The sequence below is a fragment of the Malus domestica genome, chromosome 10 (genome assembly GCF_042453785.1).
Source record: "Malus domestica chromosome 10, GDT2T_hap1".
NCBI classification, from domain to species: Eukaryota; Viridiplantae; Streptophyta; class Magnoliopsida; order Rosales; family Rosaceae; genus Malus; species Malus domestica.
The window spans coordinates 30,145,708-30,170,458 of record NC_091670.1 but is presented as its reverse complement, the minus strand read 5'-3'; the positions used below and the strand labels follow the sequence as shown (position 1 = coordinate 30,170,458).

The following is a 24,751-nucleotide window of genomic DNA, read 5'->3' as shown; positions in this document are numbered from 1 at the left end:
TGACCATTCCCAAAAGATTTTATCACTTTATAAGGCTTTATCCTTTATAGAAAGTGATTGGATTAATAGGTTTGGAGAATAAAATTGGGCTCACCTTTGAGGTGCACTAATTAATTGGTAATTAATTATAATTAATATATAAATATATATAATTAATATATAATTAATTATCAAAAGATGGGCCTTGAGCTTTGGGGCTCGGGCTCTAATAATTAAATTATTTAATTAATTATTTTCAGATTTAATTAATTATTTTTAATTAATTTCGAATTTAATTAATTAATTGTTTTTTACCAACAGACTCATCATTTCAGATGAAGTTTGAAGAGTTCAGAAAGAACACAGAGCAAAGCACCCCTTTGGAGAAGATGTCTCCCAACAGACACATCTCATTCTCATACCTGTTGCGAACATGCATCTTTCTATTATATATACATCTATCTGCATGACATTTAGTATACAGAAAATCAATATTCTTCTTCTACAATCTCAAACATCCTTTCTAAGAGAACCACACAGAAGTTCTCCAGAAGTTCAGTTTTCCGGTGCTGGAATTCTAACTTGATCGTTAAATCCTGGTGAAGTAGACATCCGTAGAACTACAAGCACTGAGTAGGGACGAATTTCTGTCTCAAGGACATTGTGGTACGCAAATCTCGATCTTCAATCTTTCTGTTTTAAATTATTTCGTTGTTCATACTCTATTCAATATTTATTCGTATTTATTATTTATTAGCATATATAAAATTATCACAGATTGTTGATATATATCCAACATCTGGATGGGATCCATCTCCCATATTTTGAACCTGGCACACAAACTACAAAGGATACCTAATATTCACCAGCTTATCTTTTTTTTTTTTTTGGGTCAAACAATAGATTTGTTGGTTCGAATCCACGCAGTATTGCAAGGGCAACACTCATATCCACCACTGTAGTAGAGGACTACTTGCAATATTCACCAACTTATCACTCACTTTTTTTTTTGGGTTAAGTGTTACATTAAATTTGTGGTTAGAAGTCAAAATAAACAAATAAAGACTAATAAAAGGGAATAGAACAATCCAAACATTTGATAAAAAAGAAAGCAACAAACTCTTCAGGAATCGAACCCACAGAACATCTAATGCACCAACTCGTCACCCAGTCAAACTTTTGTCATAAGATTATATTTGCATATATTTTCGATTTCTCTCTTTATATTGAGAATAAAGATAATGTTTTCTATCGTCTCTCGGAGTATACAAGTTTTGAACATAAAGTCAATAATCATAAAGAAAACTTAGTATAGACTTACCTCTCGTGTAATAAAAAAAACCAACAAAAATAAACAAAAGTTAATGGAAAAATTTACCCAGAATGTGGAGGAAATATATCGTACACCACAAATATGTTTTCGTGCGCCGATGTTGTGTTTGAATAATCGCACACACCTCTCTCGATCTTGAGCTTGAAGGTGTAGTTGTACGGGATAAGAGGCGGGGATTGCCGGCCGCAAAGGTAGCTCAACTCCCGGGTTGTAATAAACGAAGGAGATAATGAACACCATTGAGGCAATGAATGTCCGTAGTAGTGATGAAGCCACGAGCTGGAGAAAAAAAGCCTTATTAAAGCCACTAGACAAAATAAATTAAAAATCTTCGTGCTGAAAATAATTTAGGGTTCGTTTGGTACCCTTTTCAGATTTAGTTTTTATAACTCAAAACAATTTTTGAATTCAAATCCTAAACTCTTGTTTGGTAAGAACATTTTCAAATCCTAAACTTACCATTGTCTTTTTATAAGCTTCTTCTCCACTTCTTCGCAACTCGTCCAGTTCAACCTCCGACGACCTCTCCATACCCACATGACGCACCTCTCCATTATACAACTCCAAATCATGTGGTACACTAACGTGATATGAAGATATATTGTCTTTAGCAACACGAACACACAATCCACGACGAAATCAACTTACTAGGATTAGGTGGAGCTACACAAATGATCCCATCACAATAACCTATAACACCAAGTGATTGATCATCCCCAATCTCTAGACTCATAGAAAGAGGAACATTGATGTCCTCGATGCTAGAAAGAATGCTATGCTTATGCACATCACCATCGTCGTCGTCATCAACAACATTGTCAAAAGTACTGAGAATAAGGATTGAATTATGTTACCATTTGGATTTGGGTCCTCCGTGGGACTAACATTCGCTTTAAAAAGACACGGGTTGATTGATTTCTGTGCAAGGAATTGGACAGATGCTTGTCTACGAACATGGGTGGTCGTCGATGAGAGAATGCCACCATTTATAGAAGGGGTGTGCTATCCATACACCCATTTTTACTTCTTCCACATCCTTTGTTAATTTCTGTCATTTGATCTTCTTCAATTCATCCGATCCGACGGTCAAAAATTAAAAAAATGTGAGAGAAGTAAAAAAAAGTATGTAAATATCACATCCCTTTATAGAAACACTTAAATCGCATCAAAGATTTCGAAGGCAGAGTTTGACAGATTTTTCTCCAACAAACCTTGTCCAAAATTGGAAGCGGTGTTCGTAATTTGTGCAATGTCAAGTATCAATTTACCCTTCTTCGATTGTACACACACAAAACAACAGCAAGATCACGAGATTCCAGAATATCACATTAGGAATTGATTCGCGACGCAAACGTGAAAATCAGTGACAAAACGTCCTATACCCATGGTAATAATTTTTCTCAATTCCTTTTCAGTTAGTGCCCTTTTTTGTTTCAAGGTTATCCGTGTCCACTTTTTTTTCTCTTCGTGAGCCTTGTGAGTCTTAACAAAGAGAGATTTTTCTGTCTGCTTGGAACACAGAGCGGAACACAACATGTCATTATACAATTGGAGGGACAACTGAAAGAAAAAAAAAAAACCCTTTCCTTCAATTATATAATAACATGTAGTGTTTCATCCATATTTCCAGCACACCGAAAAGTCTCGCCTAAACAAGGCCTAATTTTATAATAGTAGAGATTATATACACCCCAGTATGAGATTAGACGAAAATTGATATAACAATATATTACACTAAGAGGATATGAGAATAAATTTGTATCAAACTCGTTATGGAATGAAATTCGAACCTAAAAAAATTGATAAGAGTCGAAACTTAAAATTAACATAAACCAATTTCTTTATTTAATTCATAAACAAAAAAAAAAAAACAAAAAAAGTTCATGTGCCTCGTAAGTTCAAACTTTTAAAATTTATGTGCAACATTCCACAACTACCACTATCTTGACTACAATCATTTTACTAAGACAATCAACGTCGCTATATCTAATCTGATGCTCGTTGGACTAGTTTCTTCCGCCCCAAGTAGAGTTGTTGTTTAAATATGTGTATTAGGCTAGTTGATTGAGATAGCATGTCAACCTCCTTTACACGCTAGTTCGAACCGCCCTCGAAAATACAGCCACCCTAAAAAATAGATTCGTGGGCTCAGAGAAATTTTTAGTTGTGATGAGAACACAAGTGGCAGGTACACTACGTGTTTTAATAGCAATGGTGGGAAAATTTTATTTTTTAAGTTATTAACTTTTTAGCACACATATCCCACTACACGTGCTGTACTACTTCGTGTACCGATCACATTGAAAAGTCCCTGATGAGCTCCCTGTAAGCCCTTAACCCCAAAATATCACTGTTACCCAGGCCATATTTAGGCCCAAAGCAAACCCTCCCCAATCAAACTGGCAATTTTTTAAGATTTTTGACCCCAATATTATTCCTCAATTCCAACGAAACCAAGGCTTGTGAAGCATCAAACTCAAAGGCCTCCATTAGCAAAGCATTACCCAACTTCACGTCTCCTTCCCAATCTTTTCTTATTATTTGATACAATTTAACAAGCAAACTCTCACAGAGAGAAAGAAGAAGAAGAAAACAAAACACCAAAAAATAAAAAAAAAATAAAAAAAACCCCAAAAGCTTTCCCTTGTCTCTTCGGTTTCTCCTCTCTGTTTTCAATCAATCGCAGAGCCATTTGTGTTTACAGGACCATTGCCCTTCAGCTTCTTCCCCATTTTTCACCTCCACACCTCTCTTCCCCTTGCCCTTTTTCTCTGACCGTCCCAATCCGTTTCGAATTGGGTGTCCTTTTCGAAACGCATATTTTCTGCGTTCCAATCAATTTCATTGATTTCGACTCTTCTGAGGATGCTGCTTCGTGGGTCGGAGGTAAAGATTCCTTCTTTAACTTTTATCGTGTTGTTCATCGATTTGGGTTTTGTTTGTTTAGCCCAAAAGAAAGAGTAAATATGTTGGAGTTTTGTTCAATTTTAATTATGTGCATAAACATGGTTTTGTACTTTTTCTTGTCGAGTTTTTGCATTTGGGTTTCTGGGTTTTGTTTAATTTGTTTGTTAGACTGTTATTTTCTCGGTGAATTGACTTGTGGTAAAGCTCAACGATCAGGTTTATTCCTATGATTTTACTTTGTTGCACAAAAGTCTGGAACTTTCCCGGAAAGTAAACAGCTGAAGTATATTGCTTTATGTAGGATAAAAAACAAAGTGGTTGCTAGGCCCTTGGGATTTTGTGTTACATTGCACTGGAGAGGTTCTGTGAGTGTTTCTCGCGGTTGCGCTGTGTTACTTTTACTCAACTAGATAGTGAAACTAGAGGCCATTTTCTAAATTTGGTTTGTTTGGGGTATTTATATACTTTTTAGTTTATTTTCAATAAAAAAAAAACTTGGGTTTAGCTGATCAGTTTAGTATGCTGGAGACAGTGCATGGTTGGTTCCAGTTGTAATTTGATCCTCGTTAAACTGTCATTCCAATGTGATGATAATCTGATTGAGGTGCTTCGGTTTTGGTGGGAGGGCTTATTAATTTTGTTACTGCATTGTATAGTTTTCCCTCTTTCACCTGTGCTGAAGTTTGTCTACAACTTTACATGCCGGTAAAAGGACTTATCTTATGCTTTTTGTTGCTTACAGAACCCTGCTTAACAAGTATAGTGGTTTGTGGAATGGACTGGCTGTATCTGTCCATTGCCAGCCTTTGTGAATGATGTTCGGTAGGTTGAAGGGTGTGACGTCTGGCATTTTAAAGTGGAAGGGCGATTCATCTTTGACATCAGCGTTGCTTAGGGATGTGGCTCCTGAGGTTGAATTATCTGAATATGGTAGGGCACCGAGTCCTGGCAGTGAGAGCCCTTCAGGGCTTCTTAATGGTGAGAGTATAAATGTTGAACCAATTGCTGATTTGGACCTGTTCTTTGAAAGGCTCTACAGCTACTATTGTGAGAAAGGACTTTGGTGTATTATTATAAAGTGGATAGTTGAACTTCTAAGCTTGGGCTTCACTATATTGTTCTCAGGATTCTTCTTATTAAAAGTTGATTGGAATGGTCTTCGTAATGCAAAATGTGGGATGGATGCATTCGAATCTGGAATTAAGCCCTGTGACCTTGCTAAGGAAGCCCTTCATCAGCACCCATTAACCCCTCTAACTCTTTCCAAAGCCATCATTGTTGGATATTTGGGCATATTTTCCATTTATTTGGTCTTCTGTTTTTTGAGGTTTTTCTCTCAGTTAAGGGATACTTTGGGTGTCCGTCACTTCTATCACAGCAGGTATGTCTGAATAGTTTGACCTCAAAAGATTTAATGCGTTTTAAGCAATGCCTGTTGTTTTTTACAGAACCTATGCCTTTATTAGTAAAGAATAGTGATTCTGGTTGTCTTATTGCAGTCTCCATGTCACAGACAATGAAATTCAGACGATGCCATGGGCATCAATTCTTGAAAAGGTTGTTCAGCTACAAAGGTCGCAGCCGCTCTGTGTGGTCAAAGATCTTTCTGCTCATGATGTGGTTATGCGATTGATGCGGAAGGAGAACTACTTGATTGGAATGCTTAACAAGGGGGTTCTTGCTTTCCCTATTTCACAGTGGGTTCCAGGTGCTGGTCCAACTGTCAAGTTTGGCTCAGATGGAAAGCAAGAACGATTAATACTGACAAAAACCCTTGAGTGGACCTTAAATTGGTGCATTCTGCAGAGCATGTTTGATCGGTAGGGTGAATCTTAGTACAAACATCTTGCAATACATTTGTACATCTCGATTTCACTTGGAGTCTTGATCTTATATCCAAGTGGCATATGACCTATATAATATTTACGATTATCTGGAATGAATACATTATGATGCCTTCTTTCTTGTTTTTGTACTTGGAATTTTCATTAGCTACAGTGAATATTTATCCTATAGATGCTAGGAGCAAAGCTATAATGCATTTCTTCAAAATAAAACTAAAATTTAGAAGCTATATCTCTCAATATCATCATCCATGTCTGGCAAGAAAGTATTGGGTTGAGTTGACTCTTGGTCAAACTTTGTTGAATATTTTAATTGCTTTTAGTTTCTAATATACTTGGTGTACTTATAGATCTATGCACGATATAGAGAAAAAAATGATAAACTGGGACCTATTTGATCTACACTAGAATCTTTGGTAGGAGGTTTTATTGGTTTGAGTGGCTATGCTTCAAGGACTAATGGGTAGAGTATGGCTTGGTTGATAATCATTCTTGTATTATTGTCTTGTATTGTGTATTTCCTTTTAGATGAAGTGTGTAATATTCTTTTTCAAACAGATGCACCCTGGAGAATTTTATGTGTCCTGTGTTTTCTGTTATAATATTCTTTTCTGACAATGTGTACTCTTTCTGCAGAAATTTCTGTGTTACAAGGGACTTTATATCTAATCCAAGAACATTAAAGAAAAGACTTATGGTAGTTGGGTTTGTAATGCTTCTCCTTTCGCCATTTCTTGTCATATTCATGCTGGTATATCTCTTCCTGAGGCATGCAGAACAGTTTTATAACCATCCAAGCACAGCATCATCTCGAAGGTGGTCAAATTTGTCAAGGTGGATGTTTAGGGAATTTAATGAGGTAATATTTTTGTTCCTCTCAAGTTCGACACACTCCTTTTCCCATGTCTGGTACTTATGCTATGGAAAAATTTGTTAGTCAAAAGTTGTCATTTAAGGTCCAAGTAATATACTGACTTAGGAAAATCAATCTTCCCCTCCCTTGGTTTTTGTTGGCAATGTCTATAATAGTACGGTGTTTTGTACTTTTCTCTTTTGTATTAATTGTACGACCAGCATGGTGAATGGCAGGTGGACCATTTGTTTAAACACCGAATCACTAGCAGTGTAGTGCATGCTTCTGATTATTTGAAGCAATTTCCGTCTCCTATTATATCTATAGTAGCGAAATTCATCTCTTTTGTTTCTGGGGGCTTTGCTGCTATTCTAATCATCATCGCATTTCTGGAGGAATCTCTGCTAGAGGGCCATGTAAGATATTCTTACTTGTAACGCAATGCTATATCAGACTGTCTGTATGCGTATTGATGCTAATTTTTAAGTTATTTTGTTTCTACAATATTTCTGAATCATGTAGATATTTGGACGCAACTTGTTCTGGTATGCTGCTGTTTTTGGAACTATAACAGCTATCAGCAGGGCTGCCATTACCGATGAGCTGCTGGTCCTTGATCCAGAAGGGGCAATGTCTATGGTGGTACAATATACACATTATATGCCGAAGACATGGCGTGGCAAAGAGACTACTGAAAGGGTTCGAGTAGAGTTTGAAACCCTGTTTCAGGTAATCCTGGGACATTTCATTTCCTCTTGTCAGTTTTATACTGGGATTGATTATGGGAAATAATCATGGGCATGCCAATTGAATTTATGCATCACATACATAGTACGTCCCATTCTGTATTTCTATTTCCCTTTGGTGAAACAGATACTTAGTAGGGCCATTTCTGCATCACATGCGTGGTTGAGTCTATATAGATACGTCCCAGTAAATATTTGATTGTTCACAACTAATATATTTCTGGGAGGGGAAAGATGGCGAAGTGGAGAAGGGCGAAGTGAGGAAGAAGGATATGGGAGGGGCAAAAGGGAGCAGAGATGGTCTTAGCAGTCTACTCAGTTTTGGGGGCCTCACTAAGACCGACTAGGAATGTGTTTAGTTGAGGCGAGTTCCTCCTAGTTTCATTAAAGCTAGTTTATGCGAGTAACAAACACGGAACTACACTAACACTTACTCCGGTACAGTCCAGTGAAAGCTTGTACGCCAAACAAACGCACTGTTAATCTCTTTCCACACCCAATGTCAAAATATATTTTATGAAATTCCAAGTTTACCCTTATATATATATTTATATATATAAAGTGAGAAGGCAAAAAGGGTAAAAAGAAAAAAATTGTAAAAGTACAAACTAAAACTACCTTACTTACAATCCAGTTTTTGAAAATAATTTTGCTTTTAAGTTTTAACAAAACAGCTTATTATTACATGTTATGATTAATACACAAATTATGCTGCTGCTCATGCTATTTCGTTTTTCTAAATGCAGTATACTGGAATGATGTTACTTGAGGAGATGGCCTCAATCTTCCTTGCTCCATATTTACTTATATTTGTTGTCCCGAAGGTCTGTTTCTATTGTAATTGCTAATCTCACAATTTGCAGTTTCTTGTTTTAATGTATTTTTGTGTTTTATTTTGCAGAGGGTGGATGACATATTACAGTTTATTGCAGACTTCACGGTAGATGTTGAAGGTGTTGGTCATGTGTGTAGGTCGGTATTCTTCATCAATCATTGTTGTCACCATCTTTTAATCTGTACTCTGGCACTATATACTCTATTAACAAGAATACGAAATTTGACTGCCCTGATTCCTTGGCAGTTTTAGTGCCTTCGACTTCCCAAGACATGGTAATAGCAATTACGGGTCTCCTTACAATGTACCTCGCTCCCAGAGGAGTTCTCAGGGGAAAATGGAGAAATCGTTTTTGAGGTATGATCACAACCATTACTCATAAGATTCCTTTAAGCAGCAATTAAGTAGTTGTAAAAAAAATGCAATATTACTAGGACTATGCTAATTCGGCATGCCCCGGATAAATTCCTTTCCACATCTCAAATCTTATGAGCTATCCAATTTTTGTGGCAGCTTCAAGAGTAACTATCCATCATGGGACCCAAATACTCAAGGACGTCTGTTTCTAAAACAGCTGAGAACTTTCCAGGAGCAAAAGTTGCAGGGACAAGGAACTAGACACACATATTCTCCTCCAAGAGGCTTTGGCGACAGGAACTTTTTATCACGGGAAAGGCCAACCCCTGGAACTGGCTATCACATGGGGTCACTGTGGTTAATTGACGCAGATCAAAAGAATCACCCCTATCTCCTTGATTGGTATTACACCTCTCGGCCACACCATACGGCAAGTTACACCGGGGACATTCCAGAAGAACCATTTGAAGCTACTGAGCAACATTCTGCTGATTGGAATCCAACCAACTTTCTAGATAATCAACTGAAATTTGAAGATCTTTGGGCTCAACACTATGATGATCGTTCACAGTCTAATATGGGTGCTTCTACGTCGGCACCTTTCCACCGAGAGAGTGTACTTCAGCATCATGACGCTGGTACTTCCGCACATCCAATGCAGAGTCATTGGTGGGCTAGAACTGGCCGACATGGTACACAGCCCCAGTCAAGTTTTCTCGAGCCTCCAGATTTCGCCCAACACGGCAGACAGCCCCAGTCAAGCTTTCTCGATCCTCCAAACTTCATGCGTCAGCCTTCAGATGATTATCACGGAAACTTCTCAGAAAGAAGCTTCAAGGAACGAGAACAAGAACTGGAACAAGAACAAGAACAAGAACAACGGTTGGATTGGAGGAACGATCAGAGTTTGTCCCGAACAAGGTATGTGGATGAGCTAGACTTAGAGGCAGGAGAGTTTGATCTTCATTTCGATGATGTGTATAGTACTAGACCTCCAGAAACTCCGGAAATAAAGCCATAGCCACCCCCAAGCTTTTAGTGATATAGATTTGTTCCCCTCTGGTTTTTTCAAGAGGTTCTTGCTTAAAGTAATTTGGGTGGTTTTGCAGCTACTGTGGACTGTGATTAATGTTAAATACTCATTAAACGAATCTGTGTATTCTTTGTTGTATATAAATTCAACCGATTCTTGATTTTACCACTAGTACTGTGGATTGTCAAGTTGTATTCTTGATCACTTGTAAACAGTGTTTTAAATATCGACAAAATTGTCAATATTTTAATCGGAATGTCCATAAATCAAGTATCGATATGGTGGGGGTTGGAGTCTGAAATGCATGTCGGCGAGAAATCGGAAAACTTACGATATGGATAATATTTATCGATTTATTACGGAAATTTCGCCGGAACCATTGCACATTTGAAATTTTTTTGAAATTTTTTTCTCTAATTTTGACTAAATATGAATGAGTTTATATACCTACCCGAACTTAGAGTATACCATTTTCAAATTGGCACTTTATCTCTTCATCTTTAAGTTTCTGCACCTGTATGGTTTGACATGATATTCTTTAAAGTTTCAGTTTAAAGTTTAAATTTTTATGTTTTCACAAAATTTTAATCATCAAAGACAACTGATATCAATATCGATATATTCATGTATATTTTTATAAATTTGTGTATCGATATTTCATCGATATCAATATATTAAACAATGCTTATAAGTAGAAAATTCCAATTCAACTTTCATAAATGGCTAGTTTGATAGTATTACCAATAAGGCAACAGAAGTAAAGATTATAAAAGAAGAGAAAATTCAACAAGACTAATCCAAAGAGCTCTTACACTAAACGAAACTAACATGGAGTTAAATGGTATCAAAAAAGATAATTTTATATTTTTGTGAGAGATGATGCACTCAAACCATCCCACTTGTGTTTTTATTCCCAAACGAGCACAACTATGTCGATACTTTGTAAATCTGCTTGACTATGGTATCGGATATGATTCAATTCTTAACTAAGCTCTTTCAAACTTAAAAAAGAATGAATAACCTGTTGCAGTCCTATTTAGAATAGGAATGTGATTGTGTAAATCCTAGGAAATATGGGAATGTATCTTATATTCCTATTAGGATTAGATTACCTATTAAATGTTGTAATCCTAAAGGGAAAGGTTTTACCCTTCCTACTACTATAAATAAAGGCATAATGGGGTGAGATAACACACATCCACAATTACACATCTCTCTATTCTTCTCTCTATTGCCGCACCCCCTCTCTCTCTAAGGCCTCCATAATTGTTCAGTAAATTATGCCTACAACACGTTATCAGTACGCTCTTGACGCTGCGCTGACAAGAGAGTTTGATCTTTAATCTGGGGAGTATTACGTCTTTAATCATTCTTTTCATGATTAATTTAATTATTTTATTGAATTGATCTACATGCTATTGATTCAATTTAATTTTTCTATGTTGAACGTGATACAACGAATTGGAGATGCAATTTCGGCTTTCGGAGAAGGATCTTCTACAAATTCAAAGGCTTATTCGTTTTCTGCTACTCAGGTACGCTTAAAATAAAGGAAGATATTTGAAACGACCCATGAAGCATGAAAACATTCCCCATGATGCATGAACCCCCTACATTTATATTTTCCTTCCGATATATATATTGTATATGTTTCATATATTTGTCAATATATATATATTTGTTTCATGCATTGCACAATAATTGCTATGTGGAATTTGTGAGTCAAAGAATCGAAAGAAATTAGAAGCATATTAGGGGTTTTCCTAAACCCTAAAGGATTTGAAAAAAAAGAAAAAATGGGGGAATCAGGACATGGTGCGGCACACCACCGCACCATCATTGTGCAAATAATCACTAGGCCTAGGCCTGGATTTTACCTCGGTAGGGCCTGTAACCCTGAGCCTATGCACACTGGCCTTGGCTCGCAGCCATCCAACCTGCCCAATTGTCTGGGCTGTCCTTCCATACACACGCTGCAACCTTTTTGGTTGCTGGGTTTTGTTGCTTTGACCCGCATACATATAGCTAGCATATGCTGGGCTTGTCACTGCGCCACCCATACCCAAGCCCGTGACCTGCAGTCACTATGGGGCTGCTTTCACGCAACCAGCTTTCGTTGGGATCCCCGTGACAACCCACAGGCCAACTTGCGCTAGACCTGTCCGTGCACTCCCTTGTGGCCCAAAACACGACCCAGCTGTGGCTAGGGTCTCCCATTCCTCACCCATGGCCTGCAGCCACCACCAAAGGAACATTTGGGCCTCGCCTTATGCTTAAGGCACCCAACCTGTGCCTCTTAACCCCTAGCATTAAGCCTAATTATTTTTAGGGCTCTATTTTCGATCCAATAATATTATTTTGCTTCTACGATCGACCCCGAATGGTCCCGATCTATTGAATTAATTAAAAGTGACCTGCAGTCCATTAATCTGATAATGAATCCAAAATTATTGACTTGAAGATCACTTTTGGACATTAACGATTCAATAATTTATTTCTCTTCTTTGAATCGTCACATACTTTCGTAGTAACGAAGCTCCCACACTTGAGTTCCCGAAGACAACTCAAATCCACTACACTAAGTTAGTATATTGCATTCTGAGTTTCTTGCAGGAACCTTTCTTTTATGAACTAAATGTTCATAAACTAAATCGAACATGTAGTTTCAAATTTAGTGTCTTTGAAACCAGAAGTTTTCATAAAACAATACACCCATGAAAATCCGACGTTTTTCATGAAAACCATGTCTTAGAACTCGAATGTTCTAACTTTGATGCTTATGGATAATTCATTCCCATAGCACCAATCACAATCTTGTTCCCTCAAATTCAGTGAATTGTCGAACCGTCACATGTTTGATTTTCCTGATTTGGATGTTTTCTAATAGAAACCACTTTAGGTGGCGTACAAGACGTGAATCTCCACTTGACTATCAAGAAGCTGAGAAACCATTGATGCCAACAATGGCAAGGAAGAGCTGAATAAGCCTCCGCCATAATCTTCATTCGAAGACTTATGCTCAAAGCATTACAAATGGAAATACTCCCCGAACGAGGATTCCATGGCTCTTTGGCTCGCTTCTACGGACCGTCTAATCATGAAAGGTATGGACCCAGTTTGGTCAAAGCCTACCAAATGGTGATGCACTACTTCGGCAGGGATACACTGAACGACATATTCTTTCACAATACAATTTCGAGTTTGTGTTCACAAACATATAGTATAATCAGGGCCTGCCAAGGTGTGGCATCATGTCCGAAGCATGATCCTTGGTACATAAGACCTAAAAACTTCAAGAATAAGGGGTAATATTCTCGAACCTCAACCTTGCAAGAATCTACTCCCGTCTTGATGGAATAGATCATTGGTTATGCACCTGTTCGTGCCCCTACCAATGTTGTTGAGGAGTACCATTCTAGTAGTCAATATGTGAGATTGATTTTGCTCCACCGAATATCGTTGGAATAGCAAAATTGTGACATGAATAGCCTTGTTGGCCGAATCCACCAAAGTAACTTTGGTTTACTTTGTGAGCATTTTCCATGTTCTTGGATTCAAGTTTGGTGTATGTTTTACTTATGGATAATCTTATTGATATTGTCCTCGAATATGAGTTAATTGAATCATGTTTCTTAATACATGTGACCGATTCAATTAACCACGTGATTAGGTAGGAATGTGGGAAAGTTAGTTGTCTGGATGAATGCGTACTACGCACACTAACTTTACACCTAAATCACATCTCTAACAACAATTTTAGGTCTATCCAACCTGATTAAGAGCATTGGCACGCTCCTCATTGTATGAATGATACTGAATTATCATTTAAAGGACCTTAAATTCTTCCTGACGTTGAGTTTTTAAGGATATTCGAGATGACAATAATCATAAATGAAACCACTGAAGAAAATAGAGTGAAATATCTTTGCACCACCTCTAAAAATGAGTCTGAAGCTTTGATTTGGGGCCAATGGGTTGTCTAACAACTGGGAATACACCACATGTGGCCGGCCTATAGCCTGGTGATTGAGCAGTTTACTTGCTTTGGCACGACCTTTTGGGACACTTAGGTCAAACAATGATGCTACAACGCATCTCCTTATCTGAAGTAAGGATTTTGTGCCTACAAGCACACTTGCCAATCCTGCTCATTAGGAAAATTGATTTTCTATATCATTTCTTGCAAAGATACAACACGACTCCATTTTCGCAGTGGATTCAAAGGAATATATGTGGACTAATCCAACCAAAATGCAGACCATATAATTATTTATGGTTTTGGTTGATGAATCGACAAACTGGTCACATGTTTGTCCACACACATTACGGCTAAACCTCTTGGCTGATTAAGGGTTCACCACCCTACTTATCCCTTAAGGTCTGGAATACTGGATAATGTTAGAGAGTTTATATTGACGGTTTTCGATAAAGTATTGCATGTCATTTTGGGTTTTTAATTGAACATCGCATTCCCATGTTCACCCCAAATAGCCTAGCCTAGCGATCATAAAGCGCAATTTAAATGATCGCCTGAATTTTGGTAAACGTATCAAGTTTTCGGTCTTTGCCTAGGGCTATGCAATCTTGCACGTAGCTATGTTGGTCTGCCTTGAGGCTCATTGCTACCCAACCTATATGACATTACAGTTGGTTACTGGGTACGAACCTGACGACTTTCGTATTTACGCATTTGGGTGTGTATTCCATGTGCCAAGTTGCGCCGCCGCAACGTACCACCATGGGTCCTCAAAGAAGGATGTGTATCTTTTGTCGATCATGATTCTCCTTCACACTAGCTCTCTTCGATCCCTTGCACACGATATCTTTACTGCTTATTTGCGGGTTGTCACTTTAATGAGACAGTCTTCCCGCCGTTAGGGGGAGATAAGAACGTCAAGGTTCTTGTAGAACGACGCGAATTTGCATGGACGTTGCCCACTATGTCTCATCTCGATCCCCATACCGCACAAGTGTGATAAGCAAGTGCGACGAATTCTAGATTTCAGAATGTTGCTTCAGACGCATTCCTCTGATCTAGCTAAAGTGACAAGATCATAGACCAGCTGCGAACATGCCTGCAAGGATAGACGTACTTAATGGACGTTGAGTCAACATCCCTGGAGGGTGTGCCTCCCATGTTGGACGATTTGGATGCCCCTGTTGGACGGTCCGGTACACCGACGGATAGCTAATCAATATGTCTTGGCCTGGAGCACGACATATCATTCGATTCGTAGGATTCACTTCCCTGGAAGAGGAAGACATGGCACAACAATGAATCTAAACTCGATCGCTGTCTCAAATCATTTCCATCTCATGAGATTAATCCAGATTATTTCCGAAACTTGAAGTTCTTGGTCCAGTATACTAGTTTGGATGAGAAAATGGAATTGAAATGAGATTATCATCGATGATGTTTTCACTTATATGGTAGCTATCAACATAAATGAAAAGCGACGATATCGAACCGTGTTCCGTTGATTAAGTGACAACGTAGAACTGATTGGACAACTAATGTTACAATCCAGGTCAAATTCCTTACCAAAGTGTGTATTGGACCTGTCGTTCCTACACTGCCCAAGGTAACCCTGTTGAGTTACAAGTGGGAAAGGAAACATTATGAGATGAATGAAATAGTGCAATATGATGCACGCCTTACGGCGCAAGGTTTCTCTCAAAACGTCCTGTGATTAATAGCAGCATTATGAAATGTGGTTAGTATTTCTCCATGGGGATATAAATATGGAGATTTACGTGTAAGTTCCCGAAGAATTACATGGACTGGTTCAAATAGTTCCAAACCACGGAACACCCTCTTAACTCATTTTGAGGCGTTCACTTATGGATTGAAAAATCCGACGGATGTGGTATACCCGTCTAAGTGATTATTTGATCAGTCAAGGATATGAATTATGCCCTTGCGTGTTAAACTATGAAGTCTTATTCCAAATTGCTAGAGTTATAATTTATGTCGTTAACACGAATCTCACTAAGACTCTGGAAGAGCTTGAGAAAACTGCCTCGCACCTGAAGATGGAATTTGAGATGAAGGATCTTGGGAAAACTCATTTATGCCTTGACCTGAAGTTGAAGCATTGTTCTGATGGTATTTTGGTCTACCAGTTGAACTACACCCGAAATGTGTCACCTTTGAGTATACCCATGATCATCCACACGTTATATGCAAATGAGACTCTTGAAGAGTCTATGGAATCTGAAATTCCATATCTAAAAGTTCAACTTTGCGCTTCGTTGTACTTAGCTCATTGTATTTAGACAGGACATCTCCTTCGTTGTTGATCTTGGTAAAGATGTAGCATCGCGCCTACACGCAACCATTGAATTGGTATTAAAGACGTACCTTGAAGGTATTACGTAGGCAAATCCCAACGCATCTTAAGCGGATCTAACCCCCCCTGATCCTCGAAATGATGCTTGCCTTATTTGTTATGTTGACGCTGGTTACTTATCAAACCTGCACAAGACAAAATCCCCGAATGGTTATGTCTTTACCGTTAGGGATATCGCAATATCTTGGAGGTCCACGATATGACCCTAGTTGCGAAATCTTCGAATCGTTCCAAGACTCACCTTACTTCACTATGCCACAAGTGAGACATGGTTAGGAGTTCTTGTTGAGCATATTCGAAGTACTTGCTATATTTTCATCCATCGTTGAGTCCCAACGACGATCCATGAAGATTATGCCACATGTATCAACCTGACCAAGCCATGATACATCAACGAAGTCAACACCAAGACATATTGCGTCTACATCTACATCATCAAAGCATCAGGAGATTGAAGTCATGCAAACCGATCCCAGACAACCTTGCCGACCTTTACACGATGTCACTGATGAAGTCAACCTTCCAGAAGATTGTCCGAGGAATTGGTATGCCTAACTACTTATATGCAATGCTTGTAGTTCTCATTTGGAAGTTATGTCAAACTCAGGGGGAGTATCCAGAAGTATACTCACTTGATCTTAATGTACTCTTTTTCCCTACGATTAGGAGCATTTTTCCCACTGGGTTTTTACTACCTAACTAGGTTTTAACGAGGCACCCATATTGGGCTGATCATACCCTTGAGAGCTCTTCTACTTGCGTCCAAAAGACGTATAGTTTTGACTTAATGCAACTTCTCACTTTTCTTCTTAGACTATGGGTTTTTCTCCCATCTTGGGTTTTACCATAGCAAGGTTTTGTGAGTTTTACTTTTTATGCATTCTTCCGTTGATTTGAGACTCACATTTGCCCATTGTGCCGATGACTTCATCAACTGTACTTACTTCATCAATGAAGACTTGATGCGCCATTTACTTGAGTATTTATACACTCAAGCGGGAATGTTGCAGTCTTATTTAGAATAGGAATGTGATTGTGTAAATCCTAGGAAATATGGGAATGTATCTTATATTCCTATTAGGATTAGATTACCTATTAAATGTTGTAATCCTAAAGGGAAAGGTTTTACCCTTCCTACTACTATAAATAAAGGCACAATGGGGTGAGATAACACACACCCACAATTACACATCTCTCTATTGCCGCACCCCCTCTATCTCTAAGGCCTCCATAATTGTTCAGTAAATTATGCCTACAACATAACCATGGTTCTCCGGGAGTTCTCTTCAACAAAATGAAAAAATAAAAACCGCACAAAAGATATTACTGCCCACATCATCATTCTTGTCCATTGTCTCCACTGGCTCTATTCACAGAAGCAGTTCGTAGGGTTTATGCAAAAAGGGTTTAACAAAAATCCCATCACAAATTCACAAAAACCTCTCAACACTTCGACCATGAGAAAATCTTCAATCTCTCTCTTCTCCCACCTCACTCGCCTGAGACTCAAATCCTCCGCTCCTCCTCTTCTTTCCAGAAATTACATTTCCGACCACCCTTTCTCTTCCCCCTCTCTGCCGCCGGTCTTATCGGCACGTTTCAGTCCTTGTGCCATAACCCATGAATCGGTCTCCCAAAACAGTCTATTCCAAGCAAACCCATCTCGAAATATGAACACCCTCGTCGAATCATCGCCTCAAATTTCCTCCAGGTAGAGAAAATCCATGGAAAAATCGAACCTTGAAAAAGCTTTCCAGTCTGCAAAAACCACCGAAGAAATGCTTGCGGCTTTCAAGGCCATGAAGTCGGCTTTTGAAGAGAGGGTGCTCGGCATGGCTGCTCTGAAAGTCGGTCTCAAGCTTGACCAGGACCAAGAAGGTGAAGATCCTGAAAAGGCTCTATCTTTTGCTACCAGAGCATTGAAGGCTTTGGATAGAGATGATAGCGGTAAGCCCTCTTTGGTTGTTGCCATGGCTTTACAATTGATGAGTTCTGTTAATTTTGGATTGAAAAGGTTTAATGATAGTTTGGGGTACCTTAATAGGGCTAATAGAGCATTGGGTAGATTAGAGGAGGAGGATTTTGATGTTTGGGATCTTAGGCCGGTGTTACACGCTGTGCAGCTTGAATTGGTGAATGTGAAGATGGCAATGGGGAGGAGAGATGAGGATTTGGGAAGTGTTGGAGATTAAGGAATTGATGTTGGAGAAAGATAGTACTGAACTTGGCAAGGGACACCGATTTGGCAGAGGCATATGTAACTCTTTTGAACTTTAAGGATGCATTAGGATTCTGTATGAAGGCATTGGAGATTCACAAAGAAAAGTTGGGGCAGAATTCGGTTGAGGTTGCGCATAACATGAGGCTTTTTGCGGTTATTTATAAAGGGTTGGAGGAGCATGAGAGGGCATTGGAGCAAAATGCATTGTCACAAAGGGTTTTGAAGAATTGGGGTCTTAGTTCCAACTTTCTTCATGCGGATATTGATGCTGCTAATATGCAGATTACCCTGGGAAACTTTGACGAGGCTATTAAAACTTTGAAGCGTGTTGTTTAGCAGATAGATAAGGCAAGTGAGACTAGGGCACTGGTGTTTATCTGGATGGGAAAAGCATTATGTAATCAGGAAAGAACGGCAGATGCAAAGAGATGTTTGGAGCTTGCTTGTGGAATTTTTGACAAGAGATAGACAGTCTCTCTAGTAGATGTTTCCGAAGCATACTCGGAGATAACAATGCAATATGAAACTATGAATGAGTTTGAAACTGCAATTTCACTGTTAAAAAGAACATTGGCTTTGCTTGAGAGGCTCCCACAAGAACAGCACTCTGAAGGAAGTGTTTCAGCTAGAATAGGGTGGTTACTTCTGTTGACCGGCAAGGTCTCACATGCTATTCCTTACTTGGAGAGTGCAGCTGAAAGGTTGAAAGAGAGCTTTGGTCCCAAGCATTTTGGCGTCGGCTATATTTACAATAACTTGGGGGCAGCATATTTAGAACTAGAGAGACCTCAGTCAGCTGCACAGATGTTTACTATTGTGAAGGACATCATGGATGTCTCACTGGGTCCCTATCATGCTGATTCAATTGAGTCATGCCAGAACCTCTCAAAAGCATATGCTGCCATGGGAAGGTATAACACTCGTTCTTATTGTCTTGCATATTTATACAATGTGGCTATGAACTTGTTATTTCCCATTGTTTCCTGGTCAACGAAGGTGAACTTAATACGATTATGGCACTTTAAATTCTATTTATCAAACAACAATATGCACTTTGTTAATGCACAAAACCGGGGGTTTTGGAACAACGTAAATCTGACTGTAAATCTGCAGGAAAGTAAATAACACAAGATGTATCGTGGTTCACCTCAATGTTTGGGCTAAGTCCACACTGATATTGTATTTCTCTAAGAGGATTGAGGATGAGAGGGTGAGAGCTTCTGAGGGTGAGAGAGCTCTTCCCATGGCCTAAGAATTGGCCTCCCTTAATGAGGAGAGTGAGGGGTCCTTTTATAGAATAAAGGCTCCTCACTTATTATATATTTGCCCCTTCATTTATTACATAATTACATTTGAGTCCCCCGAGTATTTATATGATCTAAATACGGAGACCCTAAGTATGGTATGAACAGTAGTCCTCCAAGTCTTCAGTCAAGAGTCTTTTGGCTGGAGACTTGAAATTCAGTCCATGCGTGAGCCGAAGTAACTAGATGTCGTCTTGAACTGATGCTCGATATAAGGCAGTGCTCAATTTGAAATGATGCTCAATTAGAAGTAGCACATGTTGTGAGGTTGCTCGGTTTGTGGCTTATGTTGCTTTGGTTGGCTAGGCTTGTGGCGTTGAAGGTGAGGGAGTCATTTTAATAGAATAAGGGATCGCTCCTCAATACATAAGTGATGGGTTAGGAGTGATGCTCGCGGCGAGGCGGTTGCTCAGCTGATGGCGATGCTCTCTAATGATGGTGAGGGAGTCCCTTTTATAAAATAAGGGCTCGCTCCTCAGTACATGAATAATGGGTGCTCTCTAATGAAAGTGAGAGAGTCCATTTTATAGAATAAGGGCTCGCTCCTCAGTACATAAATAATGGGCTAAGTCCCCCAAGTATTTTTCATGTAGTCCCCTAAGTTTTTCAATCAATAAGGTCTGTTGGCTGGAGACTTCAAATTGAATTCATGTATGGGCCGAAGTGGCGGTTGTTCGGAGGCGGTATTTGTATACCCTGCACTGAAGCTTTGTAGGTGAAGCTTTACAAGTGAAGCTTTTGAAGTTGGAGCTTTGTAAATGAACCTTTCGAAGCTGATTAACATGAGTGATGCTCATGAATGTTTATGTTGATTGACATGAGTGATGCTCATGGATGTTGGCATGAGTGATGCTCATGGATGTTAGCATGAGTGATGCTTATGAATGTTGACATGAGTGATGGTTATGAATGTTTATGTATGATTGTCATGAGTGATGCTTATGAATGTTTATGTATGATTGACATGAGTGATGCTCATGTATAATTTTGGAGTACTGTACGTACTTTTGATCACCTAGTGGGTGATAATAGCGGTAGGCTACTGAATAATTTTGGAGTACTGGGCGTACTTTTGATCATCTGGTTGGTGATAATAGCGGCATGTTGCCGAATAATTTTGGAGTACTGGGTGTACTTTTGATCACCTGGTTGGTGATAATAGCGGCAGGTTGCCAAATAATTTTGGTAATACTGGACGTACTTTTGATCACCTGGTTGGTGATAATAGAGGGCCTGGCTCTTTTGGGCATATGGGTCTTTGCCCTCCACATAGCATTCCAGCCCATTATTTTAGGCTTGCCTTTTTTGTTTTGTTTTGTTTTTTTTGCCCCTGTGATAGGGTTATACAGATATTTGCGAGAGATAAGAAAAATAAATTACATATTCAAAACAAAGGTTTCGACACACAAGCTTCGACAGTTGCAGATCGTTAGTGCGTACTGGGTTGTTGTAGATATTTTTCCATGTGCGTATTTCGCTTACTAAACGTTTTACCTTTTCCTTTCTCTTTATTTTTCTTTCTTTTGGCAGATGACAGACAAGAGAATAATGCCATTTCCTTTTTTTGCTTTTGCTTTTGCTTTCGTTTTCTGCTTTGCTTTTGCTATTGTTTCCGTTTTTCTTGATCTCCCCGCTCCTTCTCTGTCCACCCATGTTGCTTTGCAAGGTATCTTTTGCCTTTCTTGATTTCTTTCTATGGCGTCTCTGTCTCTCCACCTCCACTCTCTCTGGCAGACTTGTTTTTGCTTTTGCAGACTTGCTTTACAGCAAACATATCCATAGCTTTTGCATATCGTCCACAGTTCTAAGCAATCTAATGATGACAGGAAGAAGACGATCTTGAAAATTGGAGGTTTCTTCATCATCCAATTTAATTTCACCATCTTCTCCTTCTCCACTCATGAAACTAGATGCCCTTGCTTTCACTCTGGATATAATTATAACATCTGTATCTCCGGCATCGTGTATGGAAGCACGCATAAACTATGTAGAAAGAATGCTATTTATCGATTCAATTGAAGCAGCTACACGATCCCGGAGGTGATGAAAGCAATGTAAACCAGTAAGCTTATCCCCATCCAGCAAATGCTGTAAATCATCTGTGACGTCCAAGGCTCCAACACAATCTTTGATGTTGTCAGAGGACATCCCCTTGTACGAGTCTCTCCAGCTCATCGGAGGGCTTTGACCCTCGGATGCCATGGCTGAGAAAAGACAGCTGGGTGTCGGTGCCGTCGAGGACTTCGTTCCCGACGTTGATGCACGTGATTTTGGTCTGATGGAAATGGGGCTGCACGTGCTGCTGAATCCAGGATTGGGCTTTGAGAGGGTCGGTGGACATGCTCTGCAATTGGGATCAATGGGGAGTCCGACATCAAAACTATGATGGACCCATAAAGCGGTGACAAGAGTCTTGGCATCATTTCGAGCAGCAACACATATGGGATCATCATACACAATTTTATCCACAATGACGTGGGTGCAATTTGGGGAATAGTGGGCAACATCCTCTCCGTCGCAATCTACAAGCTTAGATCGAACTTGGTGCTCGTCAAAGTTGTCGGGTATGTCTCGGATTGGCTCTGTCTCGGGTCTGGTCGGCGCTGACCCATTAGAAACATTGAAAGACCCAAAAGGGTCGAAGGGGATTTAGGCTGGAGGTGATTGCGTTGTCGTGATTCCATTGGAGATGACGACCTGAGCTTTGATCTGGCTCGAGTTGTCAGTTACGAAGTTGCCCCAATCGTCGTCCAAGACGGTTGAATCTCGTCTGTTGATCTTGGGAGTCCTCGGCGTCGTCGACCTCTGCCATTGCTATGAGGGCTTTGAAGCTCTGTGTGTGCTTCTCTATCTTTCTGTTTTTTTGCTTTCAGTTGGTCCAGGCTGAACTCGCTAAACAAAGGGGGGAGAGAGAGAGTGGGGACTGTCGGATTTTTTGGATTTCTTTTTGTTTTGGTTCTTGGGTTTTGCAGATTCACGATGGAGGTGAAAAATTGAGAGAGAACCGACATAGCTTTTCGTGTCGATCCCTACAGACGGTGCCAAATGTTGATGCATAAAGCCGGAGGTCTTGGAACAACGTAAATCCGACCGTGAATTTGCAGGAAAGTAAATAACACAAGATGTATCGTGGTTCACCCTAATGTTTGGGTTACGTCCACACTGATATTGTATTTCTCTCAGAGCATTGAGGATGAGAGGGTGAGAGCTTCTAAGGGTGAGAGAGCTCTTCCCATGGCCTAAGAATCGGCCTCCCTTAATGAGGAGAGTGAGGAGTCATTTTATAGAATAAAGGCTCTTCACTTATTACATATTTGCCCATTCATTTATTACATAATTACATTTGAGTCCCCTGAGTATTTATACGAGATCTAAATACGGATGCGCTAAGTATGGTACAAACACACTTACTAAAAATGTTTAGTCTTATGTCGATTGTAATGAACAAATATAGCATCTTAGAACTTCTCTCCTGGATTTTCCAGCTTTGTCCTTGCAATCCAATTCCAGCAGCGTAGTGGATGCTTGGGAAGGCCACGGACCAAGTGCTGAAGACGAACTCAAAGAAGCACACCGAGTTCTCGAGCAATTGAAGTTTAAATCCCGTAACACATTTGCAAGTAATGAATTTACTACAAAGGCCTTACCTATACCCCAGACCCAAACGCATGCATCTGACAGGAGTTCACAAGGCCGATTTGCTGTGAATTAAAAGTGTTTGGACATAATTTAGAAGATGCTCAAACTTATTCATCCGCTGCATAGCTTGGACTGCAAAGCTTCATAGATTGGTGAGGGTCTGTGGCTGCTGATTTTAATTTTTTCGGTAATCTTACGTAGCTAGTTATATAAACAACACAAATTATGGTGATTCCTAGTTTTTCCAATGTCTTCATATGGTAAGTATTTGTGTACTAGACTAAGTCTCATTATTCTGGAATAATCACCCTTTTTCTACTGGAAGTTGATGATTTTGGCCAGCATTCGAGTTTAGCTTGCGTACGAAGCTTGTAATAATATCTCGGTCCTTAATTGCTTGATTAATAAAGGATCTTACCAATCTTTGTGATACACTTATTATCTGTTTAGTAGGAAATTAATCTATATTTCGAGCGTGTGGCCCGACTGGTTTACACTCTCTTGCCAGATTTTTCTGAGACATGTTGCCCTACAATATAGTAGATCTGTTTCTCTTGAATAACTTCTTGATGATGTTTGGTTGGCAAAGACGTGTGTGATGATGATGTTGGTGTTGGCTCATATGTGTTGCTTTGTTATTTTTGCCCTTGGCTTTTTTTTTTTTTTTTTTTAGGGCCTGTTACTTAACAAATGGGAAATTGAAGGAATTGGAGAACTAAAATATGGGAGAAGTAAGGAAAGGAAATCAGATCAACTAGTCCCCTAGTCGATTTATTTCCAATTTTTAGGCATTTGATTGCAAATTTCAAGGAAAATTGTACGTGTTTTTCGATTCCTTACATGTAAGTAAATGCAGTGAAAGTTAACGAGGGAAATGATTTCAATTTCTATTTCGTGTAAGTAAACATGCCATTAGACTCAAGCAATCTAATTCCTTTTTAGAAATTGATTTTTGCACACGGTTTTCTCATCATTCATACCGTTGCTTATTTCTGGTCCTTGGACTGAATAGATCAAAAGAAAATCTTGGGACAAAATTAAAAATGAATGGACATAATAAATATCATTCATATAATTTAAATTAGACCGTAATGAATACGTTCAGACTTTTAGCACTCACCAACATTTGCATAATTGCTTCAATATAAAAAGATGTTAAAAGGAATCATTCTCATTCATGAAGAACAAGAAGATAACAAACATAGAGTGGATCAAGCAATGATTCCCAAAACCCATGCCGCGGTTTAAGTAAGGAATCTCTAATGTGTCTCATTATGTCTAAATTAACCCAATGTGACCCTATACATTGGTTTATCTCATGTTACGCAACTATCCAATTGCAATTCAACA

The 24,751-nt window shown here is 39.1% G+C and overlaps 2 protein-coding genes and 1 pseudogene across 4 annotated transcripts; 2 read left to right on the top strand and 1 right to left on the bottom strand.

The window, feature by feature from the left end:
• Nucleotides 1-24,751, bottom strand: part of LOC103445674 (hyoscyamine 6-dioxygenase-like) — a 61,136-nt pseudogene that overhangs the window by 23,925 nt on the left and 12,460 nt on the right.
• On the top strand, nt 3,709-10,058 carry LOC103445640 (autophagy-related protein 9). Of its 3 annotated transcripts, none has more exons than XM_029108885.2 (10): nt 3,709-4,198; nt 4,962-5,600; nt 5,719-6,039; nt 6,700-6,922; nt 7,153-7,332; nt 7,439-7,645; nt 8,409-8,486; nt 8,564-8,634; nt 8,744-8,854; nt 9,011-10,058. In XM_029108885.2, the coding sequence occupies exons 2-10, from the start codon at nt 5,032-5,034 to the stop codon at nt 9,873-9,875; spliced, it is 2,625 nt and encodes an 874-aa protein (XP_028964718.1). In that variant the 5' UTR covers nt 3,709-4,198; nt 4,962-5,031; the 3' UTR covers nt 9,876-10,058.
• On the top strand, nt 17,522-23,523 carry LOC103445675 (protein KINESIN LIGHT CHAIN-RELATED 1). The gene is given in 5 exon segments (XM_008384689.4): nt 17,522-18,410; nt 18,412-18,477; nt 18,479-19,369; nt 23,248-23,277; nt 23,279-23,523. Coding segments are annotated over 5 exon segments (1,962 nt in total). The 5' UTR covers nt 17,522-17,631; the 3' UTR covers nt 23,475-23,523.

What these genes read in the sequence shown, in the direction of transcription:
- LOC103445640 (XM_029108885.2), top strand. Translation starts at nt 5,032, where the DNA reads ATGATGTTCGGTAGGTTGAAGGGTGTGACGTCTGGCATTTTAAAGTGG. An exon ending in AATCTCTGCTAGAGGGCCAT is followed by an intron (nt 7,333 to 7,438) that starts GTAAGATATTCT and finishes TGAATCATGTAG; the next exon opens with ATATTTGGACGCAACTTGTT. An exon ending in GGTGTTGGTCATGTGTGTAG is followed by an intron (nt 8,635 to 8,743) that starts GTCGGTATTCTT and finishes ATTCCTTGGCAG; the next exon opens with TTTTAGTGCCTTCGACTTCC.